We start from the raw sequence: 18,419 nt of genomic DNA on the forward strand, positions 1-18,419 counted from the left end.
AATTATCGAAGAAAACGTAGCTGACATGCTCAAACGAGAGGTAATTCGCCCCTCATCTATCCCTTGGTCGTTGCCTGTAGCTCTGGTTCGTAAGAAGGATGGCTCCGTGCGCTATTGCGTCAATTACAGGGTGCTCAACAAAATCACTCGCAAAAATCTGTACCCAATACCTCGCATTGACGACGCCCTGGATTCTCTACAATGCGCCAAATACTTTTCCAGCCTCGACCTGCGGTCCGAATACTGGCAAATTCCTATGCACGAAGAGGATTAAGAGAAAACGGCATTCGCAACCCCCGACGGGCTATACGAATTCAACGTTATGCCTTTCGGGCTGTGCAACGCGCCCACTACATTTGAGCGCATGATCGATACCGTGCTGCGCGGCCTCAAATGGAAGACCTGCCTCTGCTACTTGGACGACATCGTCATCTTTTCGTCAACGTTTCCTCAGCATCTACAACGTTTGGATGACGTTCTGACGTGTCTTGCCGCCGTTGGTCTCCAACTCAACACAAAAAAATGCCGTTTCGCCAGAAAAGCTATCAAGGTTTTGGGCCACGTTGTGACCAAAGACTGAATTCGGCCGGATCCGGACAAAATTGCTGCGCTGCTTCACTTTCCGCACCCTGAAAGGCCGAAGGAGTTGCGAAGTTTTCTTGGTCTCGCCTCCTATTTCCACCGTTTTAAATGCAACTTAGCATCAATAGCGGCTCCACTGCACCAGCTTCTTGCTTCCAACGTCCCCTTTCAGTGGTCGGAAGAATGCCAAACAGCATTGGACCTTTTAAAGTGTGCCCTCACATCCGAACCTGTACTCCGACACTTTAATGAGGCCGCACCGACAATCCTACATACAGACGCTAGCGACCGTGGTATATGTGCTGTTCTGCTCCAACATGACACCTGTTCACAAGAGAGAGTAGTTGCATATGCCAGTAGAGTTCTAACTGCGACCGAGAAGAACTATACTATGACTGAGCAGGAGTGATTGACTGATTGATTTGTGGGGTTTAACGTCCCAGAACCACCAAATGATTATGAGAGACGCCGTAGTGGAGGGCTCCGGAAATTTTGACCACCTGGGGTTCTTTAACGTGCACCCAAATCTGAGTGACTGAGCAGGAGTGCTTGGCTGTGGTATGGTCAGTGCAAAAGTTCCGCCCGTATCTCCACGGCTGTCATTTTACGATCGTTACGAACCACCATGCCCTATTCTGGCTTTCCATGCTGAAGAACTTGTCTGGACGCTTGGGTCGGTGGATTCTACGTTTACAGGAGTATGACTTCGATATCACTTACAAGTCAGGTAGAAAACACCAAGACGCTGACGCCCTTTCCCGCTGCCCACTACCAAATACCCAGCTTAGCATCGGTAAAAGTTCGGCCATCATTGAGGCGAGCGCCTGCGCTCGCCTCAATAGACCAGCTATTCTCGGATGACAAGCGCACATTTCACTCCTGCCAGTTGTCCGATCCGTACTGTATCATCGACCAGCTCTCAGGAGCTTCCCATCCACCTAACGCGCGACATCGTCGTCAACTCTTGCGATTTAAGCTGGACAATCAAGTTCTCTACTGTCACATCTACCACCCAGATGGTCAACGCTGGGTTCATGTGCTACCACGCTCTCTTCGACTTGACGTGCTTAAAGCCTTCCACGACGACTTGACTGCCGGACATCTTGGTATTCGAAAAACTTACGAAAGCATTCGAAGTCGATTCTACTGGCCTGGTATTTCTACTAGCATCGCGCGCTACGTCGGTTCCTGTGTCCCGTGCTAGCGTTGTAAAATACAGACAACTGCACCGGCTGGGCCTCTGCAGCCAATTCCGTGCCCCACAACACCATTTGAGGTTGTAGGTATTGACCTTTACGGCTCTCTTTCCGTCACATCTACTGGCAAACGATGGATAGTGACCGCAGTAGACCACTTGATACGCTACGCGGAGACAACGCCTGTATCAACTGCCTCTGCTTCGGAAGACGCCGACTTCGTTTTGCACGCCATCATTCTGCCCCATGGCGCCCCTCGTATAATGTTGAGTGACCGTGGAAGGGTGTTTCTGTCAGAAGTGCTAAATGAAGTATTGCGCGCCTCTGGAATAACGCACAAGACAGCTTCAAGCTACCACCCTCAGACCAACGGTCTCACCGAAAGGTTTCACCGTACTCTTGCTGATATGATAGCCGTCTACATCAGTCCAGACCACAAAAACTAGGATCTTCTACTGCCATTCCTCACTTTTACCTACAACACAGCCGTTCAGCGCTCCACCGGATATTCGCCGTTCTGCCTCGTTTATGGAGGTTCCTTTACTTTTTCCACGACATTTTCTTTTTCAACAGTGATGTCAACTCGTCTGCGTCTTCCAGCGAGGAATTTATTTCAAGACTAGCCCGGTGTCGCGATCGTGCTCGCATCAACCTTGAAGCGCGACAGCAAGATCGAAAAGTCATTTATGACGCATCCCATCGCCTTGTATTCTTCCGACCTGGTGACGAGGTGCTCCTATTCACACACCTGGTCTGTGTGACAAGTTTCAGCGATATTTCATTCGGCCTTACATAGTTATCGAGCAGACTTCGCCCGTTAATTATCGTGTGACCCCACTTGTTCCAACAGACCACCGTCACCGCATCACAGTGGTCGTGCACGTGTCAGGCGATGTTCTCTGTCAGATTGACTTTCTACGGCCAGGTTGGCCGCTTCAATGTGGGGGGAATTAGTGTGGGCATTCGTCATGCGCTTCTTTTCATATATGCATTATCATAATCATCATCATCTGCCTGGGGGTCTGTCCTCATCTTCACTGGGTGTCACCACAATCATCATTGTGTGTGTGTGCACGCTCGGTCTCAGACTGCCGTTCGTTGCTGAGCCCTCGGGCTGAATAAACGCTGTCTCAACCCAAACGTCATAATATATATATATAATTGCAGCAAGGAAATAATGCTGGCCCCGGTAAAATAAAGAAAAATAGAGTACGACGCACGGTAGATTTGCACAGTATATTAGCTGACGTATCGGCTGGTGGACCCGCTTTTGTACAGTCAAGTATATATATATATACAGTCGAGCCCACATATAACGGCTCCACTTAAAATGAACTTTCGCTTAAAACAAACAATATCAGCGTGACCGTGAAAATATACAGTGGTTCGATGGCACAAAATCGCACTTACTACGAATGTCTCCGAGTGCCGCTGATCGTTTACAGCGAACAGAATCGGCACTCCGCCGACTTCCTGGGAAACCAGATGAGGCAGCGGCAAGGTGCCCATACATTCTTATTGTTAAACGCTGACCCAGCCTCCGCGCCAGTTGGCCATCTGCCCTGTTTTTGATCGCTGGTGGTCGATGTTTTTGATCGTTGACGTCGCCGACCTGGAGTGACCAGACCATTTGCCAACATCGTCGGCCACCTACTGCATCCGATCGTCTGCATCTAGTGCGTGCGCGTACCCTACCCCACCGACTTTGATATTTGCGATTCGTTTCGTGTTTAGGACTTGTTCTCGCTCACTTCTCACTCGTCTCAGCATGCCCTCCGCACGCGTGCGGAAGCGTGAAAACGGCTGTTAATTTGCGCAGAACAAATTGCGAAATATCGAAGTGCCTCCTTCCCGTGTGTTTTGGTTTTCAAGGTCGCCCTCCCGCCTCATCCTCCCCTTTCTTCACTCTATCGGAACTCCTTGCCCTTCTCTCGCAAATCTGCTTTCTTTCTTGATCACAACCCCTTCTCCAGTCTACACTGCTCCGCAACGCCAGCCACGCTGGCTCGAATTACTTTCGTTTTCTGACTAGAAATGGGCCCAAAGCTGTTTCACGCGTTCTGGCATGTGTGTCGCATGTGCGCGTCTGGCTCACTCTTGCTGTGCGTGTGTTGTCAGGATGGCAGAATGGAGGACTTGTTCGCTTTTTCCTGCCGCTCAACAAAATCTTCGAAGTGTGACCGCTTGACTTGAGCGTAATCCGCGCGTTAGATGCCGCGTTGCGGAGCGCTCGCTCATAGCTGTTGACTACCTGGCAGCCAACTTGCCGCTTCGGGCGTCCCGGTATTCAGCTGTGGAGATGGTGAATATTTCGTGGGCGGTGGCGACGGCTACATGCGCGCGAAACTGTCTTTGCGACGCCGACTTCGTCGTCGATGTCGGGCCCGATGCTGAGCCTGAAGCTTCCGAACAGGATCACTCCGGCAGCGATTTGTGGCAGCGCGTCGCCGACTCCAACCTGGACAGCGGGTGGGACATTTGTTGCAATGGTTTAATTACGGCCAATGATGATGCCGACACTGCGGGAGCGTGCACGGATTGGGGCATTGTGAATGAAGTGCGTGGCGAGAGCGATTTGGAGGAATCGGATTGCGAGAACGAAAAAACTTTGGAGCCAGTGCCTTATGCAGCTTATGCCACGGACCTCGGGGAACGAGCACCCTGTCGTTTTAAATTAACTCGAGACCGCCCTTATCGCTTCTGTTCTTCGAAACACGTGCATCATGGACTTTTTGGGGCAGAAATGTTTGTGTTTTCACTCGCAACTTTTTTAAGAAATGTGTTTCATTTACTGTGAACTTCGGGATACAGCAAACGGATGCCGCGGTCAGGCTCAGGTTCGTTATAAGCGGGCTCGACTGTATATACATATACATATATATTGATTGATTGATATGTGGGATTTAACGTCCCAAAACCACTATATGATTATGAGAGACGCCGTAGTGGAGGGCTCCGGAAATTTAGACCACCTGGGGTTCTTTAACGTGCACCCAAATCTGAGCACACGGGCCTACAACATTTCCGCCTCCATCGGAAATGCAGCCGCCGCAGCCGGGATTCGAACCCGCGCCCTGCGGGTCAGCAGCCGAGTACCTTAGCCACTAGACCACCGCGGCGGGGTATATACATATATATACACATACATATATATAGGGGGGGGGATATTCTTGTTCCCGCGCTCTTATCCTTCAATGGGGAGAAGCGCAACTTCAACTTTGACCGGAACGATTGCGTTTAGTTGCTGGGCGCACAAAGATCACTTTGTTCGCTGGACAGGCGCAGTTTGCGAAAAGAGTGCGCTTTTCAAACACAACTATGTAACAACTGGGGCACTTGTTCGTTCGCACTCATATTTGTACCCGTGATTACGTTTCATGCCTTGTTTTTGTTTAAACAGTGCATTAAGTGTGAAGCGTGTGGGGGTGCTGACACCCCCTGTAAAGTTGTTTGCGTTGCGTTACACAGGTGTATCGCACAGAAGCCATGTTTCGGGAGTGACAACCGCCGGATGATAGATGGTGTTGTGTTCGCGTTGAGTACCACTGTTGGTAGAGTGGTAGTGCCGGCGGTGACCCCTGGCGAAAGGCAGGCCTTGGTCGTGGGCGAGAGTTGAGCGAGTAACTTCTGCACGTGGCGGCTGCCGCGACCGGTTGTCTCTTGCGGTGGGTCTGCCGTGGACGGCACCACGGGCCGCCTGCGGTAGGCCCACATGATGAGTGAAGCGTTGGCGACGCCGCCTTTTGTGTTATGTTGTTTAAGTGTATGGTAATTTTGTGTAATGATGACTTCGCGTGTTGATAATGATTGATGTATCGATTCGGCAGACGATATCGTCGTCTAAATTAGTTAAATAAATAAATGTATGTTGTTTTGTTTGTACCGACCGTGTCTACTGTGTCCGTTCACTCCAAGAGCATGGCGAGGCGCTCGCCTCGTCGACACCCCACAAGCGATAAACTGTTAGTTCACTTTCGTCCTGGGTATGTTGTTTTCGTGTGTCATTTGTGCGTGAGCAGCGCGCTGCACGTTTCGACCTGCTTGCGAGTCTCAGCGTTACATTCCAAGTTGTTGATATCGCATTCACTGTTTCGCCCTTGCGGGAAAACTGTGACTTTTCTTAATTTTGGACAACCGTGTCGTCACCACCAAGGGGATGTCAGATTAGGTGTTGATGGAAACTCTTCAAAACCACGGTGATGACGAATCTTCATAGGTCGACTCGTCACGTGCTTCTGTTTTGCGGTGCGCTGCGAGTTCGCAGGCTGGTAGCTTTCGCGATTAGCCGATCAGTTTTGGCAACACGACGGCACATTGAATGCAATGCAGTGAACAGGATAGCAAAAAATTGTAATGTTATAAGAACTAAAGCTGGCAGCCAACTCTTTCGAATCTGATATCGCGGAATTCCTACAAAACGCTAGTGTGCGCAAATACAGCCGCTTCAGAAAAAAGTGCTCTTTTCATGTCCCTTCACATTAAAACCGCATTGCTACTTGCCAAGATAGCAAGCGTGCCAGCGATCGCGACGGCCCTTAAAATAGAAGTTCATTATTGCTAATCGAGCGATCGCCCCTCCCTTCTTTCCCCTCCCAGCTTTGTTTCATGCTCGTTTGACGGGTGGTTTAATTTGTTTGAGCATACGATGGCAGTTATAACATGCGGGAGATATTATCTTATGCCCTTTCGTGAAAGTTACAATGCACGGGGGCATGCTATCAATTTGGACTTGTTACAGAACATGGCGCCGCCGACAAAAACCTGCCGATAGTGTCTATATAATTACCATCGCAATAATAACATAGTTTTCACTGTAAAATAAGTGTTTGGGGTTAACTATGCCTTCAGTCTCCCTTTTGTTTATATGTGTTTATTTTCCGATTTTCGTACAGAACCTGCATATAACAAAAACCTCTTTATAACGAATTTTTCCAGGAATTATTTCGTTATATCCAGGTTTAACTGTATTTTTAAAAAATAAAGCAGACCAGATGACAACAAGTTAGAAATGACCATATACGCTGATTGAAGTGCCCTTCCATGCTGGCTGAATTCACTGTATGAGGCATTTCAATTCTTGTTGGTCGGGTGAGCAAGTACAAACCAGGCAACACTTATTGAAGAGCTCACCATGGTGGAACCCATTCTGGTGCAGCCCCGACAGAACCTGTAGCACTTGTCTTCCCAAATGGGCCACTGTGGCTGGAGCGATCGGTTTGGGTTGCCGAACAGTGCCATATTTCCTGAGGTAACTGTCCCTGGGCTTGGCCTGAAATGCAACACACAGCACAGCGTAACGTGATATTACACCGGGCTCACAAGAGAACACAACATGCCATGACTTTGATACGCACTTGCATTTCATTAAAGGAAGCGGAACAGAATTGTACATATGAGTAGCACTTTTTCATCAATTCTGCCAACTGAATTTTGTCGTGGCGTAGAAATCGGGCACAATGTAATAACCAAGCAAAATTGCACCAAAATTCTGGAATTTTGTCTCCTATACTAGCATTGCATATAATGCACCTTCACTATTTTGAGCCATACCTCGGCTATGTTTGCATTACAATCAATCCCCTTTATTGCAGTTGATGGAACATTGTAAACATTAAGTAAATTCTTGGTGGATGGCACAATCTTTCTAGGCTTGCATTTGTTATAAAGCTGGTGATGGCTTTCAAAACTAGAAAATACATGCTCAAGCTCTTGGACAACTCTGACATTTAACGCCTTCTATCGCTTGCCAGTAGATATTCTTTTCATAATATTTTTTGCAAGGCTCTTGAACCTTTTCGCATACCTATACTTATTTTTCTGCAGCATTATTCTCGATTTACATCACCTGTTGTGACGCCAGCAAAGCAGCGCCTCTGGCATTGCCAGAATCCATTGCATACACGAGAAGTTTCGACTTTTTTGCTAAAGTGCTTTGCCATGTGGTTGCTAGTCCATTGAACTTACTTAGCTGTAATGTGAAATTAATGTAACCACGTTAATTTCAAGTCACTGGGGCCATGAAAATTCTTCCAATTAGCCGGGTTTTTGGATTAACAGAACATACAAAAAGTGGGATGCAAGGAACTTGGAACTTTTCAAAGTAATCAGGGTTTATCATTTGCTGTGCGGGCTAGCTTTCGGCTCCAAAGGTTATGTTTTCCAGCATTACCAGGTCACAATTTCGCCACAAACACTGGGGAACAATAGGCCTCGCTGCGGCCACCAAAAAAGAAAAAAAAAAAAAGAAACACGCTGTTGTGGTCAACTCAAACGTGTGCCTGCGGAAAACAAGGCATCTTCACTGCAATACAGTAGTGACACACGAGCAGCATGTCGCCTGCTCCTCACTGCGTCATGTTAGGAATTTGCTCTGTCGCGATGGTAGCGGTGGCGAAGAGCGGCGAGCCGTCAAGCGGACTTCGCTGAAGCTTTAGCCCGAAGGCGAAGCAGGGAGGCAATTCGTTTTGAAAACAGCAACAAAAGTAGCGTTTACTGTAGCAGGTTGTCGTTTGTACAGAGCCGGCCAGCACGACAACGTCGGCTGGGGCAAAATCCTCTAACATCGGGAAGGCACGGCCTTAAATAGCGTTTTGGGACTCTTCTGCGAGACCAGTTCCCCGGAACGGCACAGTGGCTCGGCAGAGGAGACGCAGCCATACCCGGAACTGCAAAGTGGTTCGGCGGAGGAAGCGACGTTATCCCCGGAACTGCACGGTTCTTCTGCACGGAAGGCGGCGTTGGGAGGGGGGGGAGACAGTTCGTCGGAACAGGGCTTGATCTCGTGAGACGTGCTCCCGAACGAGGAACATGTCTGTGGCACAACAGTCAGCACGCCATGATGCAGCCATTCGCACATTCTTTCTGGTATGATTAAAAATTTAATAATAGCCAGTATGATGAAACTCACGCTGTGTTTCGGCTGGAAAAAATTATCTTTGAAACTTTCAAACTTAGTTTTCAAAGTAAGCGTTGCTGGCAAGAACTCTGCCAGCAATGCAAGTGCGCAAATTGCTGGAGCAACCGGCAATCGGAGGTTTGCATACATCCCAAATTCCACCAAACATTCCTTTATTAATTTCTTTACAATCCCGGAAAGAATGGGTAAACCATGACCCGCTGACATTGCAGAAAACATGCAATATGCTGCCCGCACGTCACCGCTGTGATGCAGTGAAGCATGTTTCGTTTTCTGCACGCATGTTTTGATTGACCACGAGACCGTTTTTTTTTTTTTTTTATTGCACTTAAAGAGCGAGGCTGGGGTGCTTTAGCTGCCACTAATTGGTATCGCTGCATTGCATTGCTTTGTGCCTACTGAGAACCGTCATTTCCACGAATTTGCGGCGAAATTGGGATCTGGAACTAGCACATGGCACCCTAAGTTTCCCAATTAACCCGACTGGTGCCGGCCGTTGCTTCAAATTATCCACTAAAACTTAAATTTAAAAATACAGGACCATGAAAATCCTTCGAATTAGGCATGATAACAGAGTTGGAATTAATAAGGCAGGCTACTGATTGCGTGTACGCGAAACATGTTGTCTATGCTGTGAAGACGAGAAAGAACTAGTGCCTTTGAGCACACAAAGAAAGGCAGTCAGCTAAGCAGCCCTGCACGATCGTGTATGCAAACAAACAGAATAAGAGTATGCATATAACATGCACTTGCTTCAAGCAGGTTGCAACATTTTAAAAGATGCACACAAAAAAAGTTCAAATAACACAAAATGTAATAAGAGAACAGACATCCCCCTTCCCCCACGACCGCATTTCTTATTTTTTCAGAAAAACCTTGGCAAGACATATTATGACCTATCATGCCATTCGAGTTTTCTCAAGTCAAGTTCCCGCGTGTTACAACAGCGCTTGAAAAGTACTGTAAAACAGGGATGTTCGAATTTTTTCATTGCATTTTTTTTTTCACAAGATTCTCCCTTACCCTTACTGCCATTTTTTCAAAGGAGAATCTAATCCAGTCATGATTAGGTGCACTTCAGCAACAGAGACTTGCAATCTTCCAGTGGTTTGGTTTCAGAGCCACAAGTGACGTGCATAACTCGCAGCACTTTTAAGCAACCACTGCTGCCATATTCAGTCCCAGAAATGTAGCGAAGGGTTACCTGACACAGCTCGTCCCTGAGGGATCCCTGAGGGCAAAACTCCTGCACCAAGGCTGCCCCACTTTCGTTGACGCAGCCAAGACACAAAGGCAACACGTTCGGGTGCTGCGCAAAGGCCAGAAGAGACGATGGTCAAATCAGATACGTGCAGAAGACAACTGCTACCCTTGTCAACATTCACTGGAGGTGGTGACTGTGATGCATCAAAAATGAGTCCATCTCTGAATTAGGCAAAAGTGACATTTTATATAACAGCTCTCTCGAGAAGAAACGAGCAGATATTTAAATAATAATAAATAAACATGCAACAGAAATAGCAGTGATGCCGCATATAAGGTTACTAGATGTTTCCAGTGATTAAGCAATCCCCACATGGCATACGAACAAAGCAACACCGTGGTTCTTTTCTAGCAGCATGCATATGCAGCAAGAAAAAAAAAAGAGTTCCAAAAGTAAAGCAAACCACTTTCAATAACCATACACAGTCAAGCCCGCTGTTGTACCTTACCGGCCACTACTGTCATTCCACGCAAGGCAACATTCCTAAGCTGGATGAAACAACCATGACGCAACATTTATGAATGGTGCGAGCAATGAAGTCACACTCACTTATGGTGCTGCCTGACACACTGATTTCATCAGACGAAACTTGCCTTGTCCAAGTTCGACAGGAGCTGACAGCGAGCCGCCAGAGCGGTCAATGACCGACAACTAATCATGCACTGTTTACAAGGGCCCCAGACTTCAGATACTTATTCAATTTTAGGTCAGACTAATGCAGTGGAAGCATTTTATTGTTGACAATACCCTGCATTGCTATGTAGCAGCCAGTCAGTCGAAACTGGAGCGGAAATGCAACAGACCTGTATGGCAGTGAGCAACTTGAGAGCCACTTGCAAGTCCTTGACAGTGAGGTAGAAGTCGGGGCCCAGGGGAACCTGGAGGCGACCAACAAAAGAATGTTGGCATTGCTGTTCGGGCCTAGCGATGCCACTAGTAGAAGCTCTATAATGTGATGTGAGCCCTAGTAGTGATGTCACTGCTAGAAGTTCTACAACCACAGAAAGTGCAAGGCCAGTCATCTGTGCTCAAAGTGTGGCCATCCTTAAAGGAGTACCGACATGATTTTTAGGCACCGTCAGAAGGACATACATATTTCATTTCCATGGCATGCACTATCAATGCTCTCCACGCACCAGAGCCAGACAAAGTATTTTATTGTGATTTATGTCACCCAGCATCTGCAAACCAGCCTCACTGCAATGGACATCGTCACGACAACTCAACACAGTTCACGTGGTTCGCTAAATTTGTGTCTCTGAATGCAGCCCTAATGCCAGACTCGCTGTTATTTATGTGAAATACATGCAACCGACATGTTGCACATTGCCATCGTCCTGTGACGTTGGACTTGTGCTGGTACTTCACTGCGTCCCTCGATATTGATATCGAAATTGATGTTGTAAAGTAGAGCTATTAAATATACATTCAGTGCGTTCACAAGCATTACGGCACTTTTTAGGCTCCTCAAGGTCGAGGCTTGTTCGGCGTGCGCCGTAGCCACCGCTGACGATGACTAAAAACAATCACAGCACAGCGCATGCAAGGCCATGACAATAATGACGACGTCTCAATATGCTCTGTGATGCATTTCGTATGACTGGAAACAACCACCAAAGAAACGTGCCCAGATTTCATCTTTGCCAACTCCAGGCTAAATCTCATATTACAAAGCATAAAGGCTAAATGAAATTCACAGCTCAACACAACATACAAGTTATGACCGATAAACCTTGCATATTAACTGTACACCGCTTGGCACTCATTTACATGCATGAGGGGTCAATGTCACGGGTGAAGCACACTTAACGATTCCACTGTTTCGTCCCCTTATCAGTCACTGTGTGCATATGCCATGATTTTTTATTTAGAGCAACAAACTGAAGATATTTAGAATTCATGTCAGTACTCCTTCAAGTGCCGCTAGCTGGTAAGATGTGTCATGAAACAGCACATATAGTATAGACTTGCATGCGATGTTTGCCACTGCTGTACCCAAAATGCAGTAACGCATCTCACTACCATAGGTGCATGAAAGATAAGATGTGCCATTGACTGAATAATAAACCATTCACAACCATATGTGAAATCTTTGCACTGAACTTCATAGCAGCATGACTTTGCAGATTATGTTGTATGGACTCGTGTGTATCTGCAAGCAAACAGTAGAGACCTCTCTATGTGTGCACTCAATCAGCACTAACAGGTTATATCTCGTATTCCATTTAAAATGTGCCTTTGACGCCAATGCTCTTTTTTCAAAGGCTGACTACAAACTAAGAACATCGCTGCCAGGTCAGTGCAATGGGCCTTCATGAATTGCTACCAAATAGACTGAGCATGCCTTCTACAGGCTTTAAACATGTATGTATCACTTTGTCTTTTACTTTGCATGTTACCTGTGCCACATGCATGTTACCTGTACAATTGTTTGTATACAAGCCCATCTAAATTTGTGACAAGCTAAATCAGCACTAAGAACAGCCATGGCAAGTAAGTCATGAGAAGGACAAAACTACTCACGCTAGCTTACCATAACTGGTGTGTGAAATGAAAGAATGCCTAGCCAACTACAATTGGTTGTACTCGCAATACGTCACGAACAGTGTTCCCACAAGAGCTCACCCACATCAGCAGCCGGGGCTTGTCTTTAAGGTCACCCTTGCGGCGGACCATGAAGTACTGCTTTCGAAATCGCCATCCTGACAAGTACAAAATACACGTGTATCACAATGTTCAGCAAAGAACTCTACACCCAGATACACATCACCACAAAAACACACAAGCAGCTGCCACCCCTGCGCTGTGAAATTTCATCATATTAGCCAGTGTAAGTTAGTTGCACTGAAAAGCACGCATAGCCGTAAAATGAATCGGTATTTCTTTCCAGTCTCATGCTATTCCATTATGTGTGTTTGCTATCAAAGTCAATTTTTATCTCTAAGAAATGTTCCAAGTCATCCTATAGCAATATAGCAATACCTCGTTAACTCAAATTTGAATATCTAAAAAAATCGGCTATGTTAAAATTTTCAGCAGCACACTGAACATTTTCCGATACATACCATGCACATTTTTTCTTTATCTCAAAGTATTTTTGGGTCAGATTGTGGACAACTAGAAATTTTGAATGGGAGTGCAACAAAACTTCTGCTGCCGGACCATTTCACAAGATTTGCGCGGTGCTGCAACGCCTGAAGTCTGTTAATTTTTTTTTCAAATTTAGCTGGATCTGCGACTACGTCGATGCTTTCACGAAAACAAAGTGCACGAAGTATCAGCCCAGCGACATATCAACTTTATCAAGCAACCCTGTGACACGTCACGCGACACATGCGCTGAGCAGGGAGGCCTTCGGCTTTCGCTTGACGTAGTTTGTCTCGTTCGTTTTGAGCAGCGCACATGATTTTCCCTGAAGCATCTGCTCAAACCAAGTGGTATGAAGTTTTCCCTGACTGTGAGGCGCAGTAATTTAGCGTGAGTACGTCAAGCATGGCGTCAAAGCAGTGCAAGTCACTAACACTAAAAAAAAAAGGTTACCCTAATTAAGAAAGTGGAGAAAACAGCCCAAAGAAAATCAAGCATTGTGCAGGAATTCGGCATCTCTTTGTCTACATTTTCGACAGTGCTGGAAAACAAGCAGAAGGTATTGGATGGATTTCAGCAGAGCTTCTCCAGCCAGCGGCAGCGGCTTCAAGGGTCGAAGTTCCCAGACGTTAAACAATGTAGATGGTATGGCTGCGAAATGCCAGAGTGATGATGATGATGTGTGGTGCTTTATGGTGCAAAAGCCAATTGATAGACTAAGAGCCGCCATTTCAGTAGATAAGAGATGTGAACAATCAAAACAATATGGTACGCGGCTGTATAGGGGCCTTAAAATTCCTCGCACTAACAAGGTTAAAACATTGAACTATTAAAATCATGACAGCGACATGAAATATGTGCAGTGAGAGTGAATGGCGAAATAAATAATAAAACCGTGATAATAAAATCATGGTGAGGATGTAGTCACTGCAGTCGCGAACTCTGTACAGAGGTCATGCTACGGATCGCCTCAGAATATGGAGTGATAACTATGTACATCATCTAAAACCATAAACAGTAATTGAAGTTTAAAAAGCGGGTCTTTACCAATGAGCATGACAGGGTGTAATGGGAGCTGCTGTCGTTAGGGTAGTAAAAACTGCTTTTTTTTTTAAAGCAAATAACTCATTGCACTGGACGAAGATGTAGGGAACCGTAAATGGGTGTCCACATCTCTCACACAATGGTGAATTGCCAGCAGACAAAAGGTGTGAATGTGTATAGAGTGTGTGTGTATGTCTTATTCTTAGCCTCCAAAGTGTTACTTCCGTATGTAGAGAGTTTGACAGTGGTGGCCGGTTCCCAAGTTGCGGCTTAATAGCATGGAGTTTATTGTCTGTGTGTCTATCCCATGTGCTCTGCCAATAGCCCCTGAGCTTTCGTTTTAGAAAAGGTTTCAAGTCAAGGGCAGGGATTGGTATTGATGCATTGGCAGTGGCACTGTTGGTGGATGCAGCCAGCTTGTCCGGCAAAATGTTTCCTTGTATCTCACGGTGTCCTAGCACGCAGCAGACGACTTGCTGTTTAGGCGTGTACACTGTGCATAAAAGTGAGCAAAGTGAGACTAGAAAAGATTTTTCGTATTTTTCAAGAGTTTTTCAGGGCTTCCACCACACTTGGGGAATTTCTGTATATCACTGCCTTTTGCAGTTTTATCTGTTTGGCGTGTTTTTTATGTATTTTGTGATCGCCAGTATTGCTTAAGCTTCTCCAATGCTTGTATCAAGATGGAGAACGCCGGCCCCTGAAAGGTATTGGTCTACCGCTGCATATGACAGTGGACTGAGGCATCAGTAATGAACTCAGGGCATGAGTATTTCTCTTGCAATTCGAGGAAGTATGTAAGAATGTGTGCAATTGGCACGTGCTTTGGGACTTCCACAAAAGAGACATCAGAGTCTATAAGCTGCCACTGCCATGGCAGCAGCTGGTGCCCAAGGGACCAGCGGTCGCAGTAGAGCGGCCAGTCAGGAGGCTGCCCAGGAGTAGTACCGGGTAGCCCTCACTAGCATGGGTCGCCTCTCGGACGCCGACTGCCTGTGTGGCCACGCTCCCAGCTTCTGGCTTCTTTATCCTTTTTTTTCTTCGCCGCCACCACCACGTGCTTTATTTTTGGCTGCTGCGTGCCGCATTCGGCACTGTTCTCATTGTCTTCGTTGTTCTTTTACTACACTCACCAGTCCTCCACCGTTCCACTGTATTATATCTGTAATTTTTAAGTTGTGTGGTGCAGTGAGTACAAAAAGTGTTGCCTTAGGTTACAGGGCCTTCTGGGGGCCCCATATATCGACATTTATCTTTTTAGGCACGATACAAAGATTAGCGCCTTTCCTTCATCGTCTGAGGTGCCGTAGAAGTGGGACTTGTCTCCATCACCTCCTGCGAGGTGGCAAATGGTGCCTGATCAGCAGGCACGTTCATAGAAATTTCGGACCTAACTGCAAGTGCAGTGGTCTGGCAGACTCTGAAGTCTGCTGAACCTGTTTGGCAGGGGGCGGAGCAGCACAGGCTACTCCAATACTTGGGCGCAGATGGCGTGATCGTGGTCACACTTAGTGTGATACACACGGGCGTGAAACAATCTGGCTCAGCGCCCTGGCACGTCACATCTGCAAAGGAAGGAGAGCGCTGGTTATGAAGGGAGAAGCGCTGGCAAACCTCTTGAAAAGACTGATGGAATTTTACTTTAAGCTCAAGGATTCATTTATCCTTTTTCCAGGATGAACACGATTGCGAGTAGGCGGGATCGTCTTCTTCGAAATTTGCACAGAGAGCTGCAGCAGTACAACTGTCCGTTAAATGTCCGTTGGAGCTACATTTTGCACAAGTAGCGCGCCCTCTAAAGTTTTGTAACCCATGTCCAAAGCGCTGGAATTTAAAACATCGACAGGGATTTGGTACATAGGGCCTGACACTGAGCTTACAGTAGCCGGCTCCAATTGAATCGGGTAAGTCGCTGATACTAAAGGTGACAATTACATGTTCAATTGGGTTTTTTTTTTTGTTGTTGTTGTCTCGTCGTATCACTATTTTCTGGCCTTTGACTACGTTCTCGTCTTGCCAGCTTCTAATAATTCATTTTTAGATGGTTGAAGAAGGTCATCATCAGAGACCACACCGTGCACTGTATTCATCGACCTGTGCGGGCCTACTGAAACTAGGATGTCCCCAAATGCTACGAGTTTAGATAGGTTATCACAATGGAGCTTGTCGCGAACCTCCAGAAGGAGGTCGCCGCTTCCAAACTTGGTTACTTTGTAGCCTGGGCTTCTGTAAGCGTTTTCGAGACAAGTCGAGATTAAGACAAGTCGAGATTAATCGACTTGTCTGTTTTGTTTGATTTTCGACAGTGCATGACATGATATTTCGGGAAGGACTGTTCTGGTTTATGGAGTGTGAAGGTTTCTTTGGTGCGCCAAGGCAATCGGGATGTGCCTTCAAGACCACTCTTCCTCCAATCAAAACTAAGTCATTTGTTGCTATCTATTACTGCATCTGCCATGGTTTCGTACGCAGCATTTGCGAAAAGTTCTGTCGCTCGACTGTGTACACATGTGCACAATCATAGTTGTGTCAGCTACGTTGTCGCCATGCAAGATCGTGCCGAGAGCATGTGCAATTCCGTCCAGCTGCTGCGGCGAACAATAGCCACAGTTCTTGTGCACTAGTCCCACGCGTACTTCCGAAGCTTCCAGCACGCTACTCTCAGCCGCCGCTCAACAGCTTGGTATCGAAGTTTGTATTACCTACCGGAACAAGAAAGTGTTTGGAACCGAATTTCGGCTGCGGAATTTCACGAATTCATATTACTGAGATTCTACTACGCCCCTTGAATTTGTTAACATAAAATGCAATGGTTTTGCAAAAAGCCTGGATCAGACTGAGTTGCATTTTTGTCAATACGGCCAGATCACACACATAAATATCGATTTCCAGAAAGTCTTCCTGCCAAGAGAACAAAGGTAAGGAATGGTCGAAATCCTGGAGCCTCCTGAAAACTCAGCGAGAGATACGAGTACGATTTCAGAAACACTTTGAAGTAATTTTGCGGCTTCAAGCCTGCCAGAGCATTGTGAATCCATTTCAGCTTATGGCACGTTCAGGTGGTCGTTTGAGAGTGCTCGGACAGTGTCTACTAAAGCCTCCGGAGCGCTCGAAAATGACCAGTCAAATGTACAATTAAACACGCTAGCCCCACTGCATCCGACATGAGAGCTCGTCATATGAAAAGCGACACAAACAATGAAATCTGAGCCAATGGCCGGCACACAATGCCCACAGCCACGTGTCCACGCAGACAGTATGGAGAAAAGAAAACTTCTCCGAAAAGGTGACAAAAGTCATTGAATTGCCTAAATACATATAGCTACTCCGCTAAAAGATGCAGCTGCTGCTGATGATGATAACAAAAGTACGCACTGTTTTTTCGTTGCAGAGGAACGTTTTGCAGAGGAACAGTTGCAGTTTTGATGGCCTCCGTGACTCGCTAAGGCAACGTGCCGGGGGTAATTGCAAATTCGATGGTATTTTAATAATTTTACACCTTTTATTTTTTTGGAGTATAAACTATTTTCCATAACATTTAAAGCAAGATTCGTAAAACCGTAAATGAAGTGAAAACTCGTACATTTTACGGAAAACTCGTAAGAGTTGGCAGATATGGAAGTGCAATATTTCACTGCACATAACATCATTCTGGCACATTATGCCATGAAATAATTTTGTCTAGTACATGAGACATGAACAGAACTGATGAAGGCAGTTATCTTTCAACAACGTGTAATAAAAAAAAATACAACATACCTAAATAGCTCATACCTAGAACTAGCCTGACAACTCAACAAACAGCGATGTGATCAACGAAGTTTTACAGTAATAAAAGAAAACCACCAGGGAACTCTCGACGCTCCAAAGAAAGCAAACAGCCACTGCATCACATTTTTATAGACTTTCAGTCAAAATCAGGTCGCATGGCAGTCCACTGGAAGTGCCAAAGAAGTGCTGTTGCCCTTTTCAAGAAAGACTGCCAGCTCAAATTGCAAATGGGCGGACTAACACCTTCACACACTACACCACTGACACTCGTGGTTACGGACACATCATGTCTCTAGCCTCCCGTGTGAGCAGAAAGCATGCAAGTGTCACCAGCATAGGTGGGTGAACTCACTCGTCAGTAGACTCACTCGGATCGAGTCGTGAATCCAGATAAGTCACATTTTGGTGGACAACAATTTTCGTGAGTCCAAAGCGCAAGACATATTAATTGAGAAATTCTGAGTGAGTTCCACTTGTTTTTGCTGACCTATGGCCATCAGTATGAAGAAGAGGTGCAAAAATGTTCCAAAAACAGGTGATCACAAAAACTTTACAATGA

General features: G+C 46.3%; 1 protein-coding gene across 1 annotated transcript in view; it reads right to left on the reverse strand.

Annotated features, from left to right (window-relative positions):
- Positions 1 to 18,419, reverse strand: part of LOC119175087 (PX domain-containing protein kinase-like protein) — a 101,798-nt gene that overhangs the window by 65,843 nt on the left and 17,536 nt on the right. Inside the window, exons 5-8 of the mRNA XM_037426308.2 lie at positions 12,584 to 12,660; positions 10,762 to 10,836; positions 9,899 to 10,003; positions 6,909 to 7,047 (exon numbers count right to left, since the gene is read on the reverse strand). Of these exons, the coding sequence (XP_037282205.2) occupies positions 6,909 to 7,047; positions 9,899 to 10,003; positions 10,762 to 10,836; positions 12,584 to 12,660 (396 nt within the window). The remainder of the gene's footprint in view (positions 1 to 6,908; positions 7,048 to 9,898; positions 10,004 to 10,761; positions 10,837 to 12,583; positions 12,661 to 18,419) is intronic.

The sequence above is a fragment of the Rhipicephalus microplus genome, chromosome 5 (genome assembly GCF_043290135.1).
Source record: "Rhipicephalus microplus isolate Deutch F79 chromosome 5, USDA_Rmic, whole genome shotgun sequence".
Taxonomy (NCBI): domain Eukaryota; kingdom Metazoa; phylum Arthropoda; class Arachnida; order Ixodida; family Ixodidae; genus Rhipicephalus; species Rhipicephalus microplus.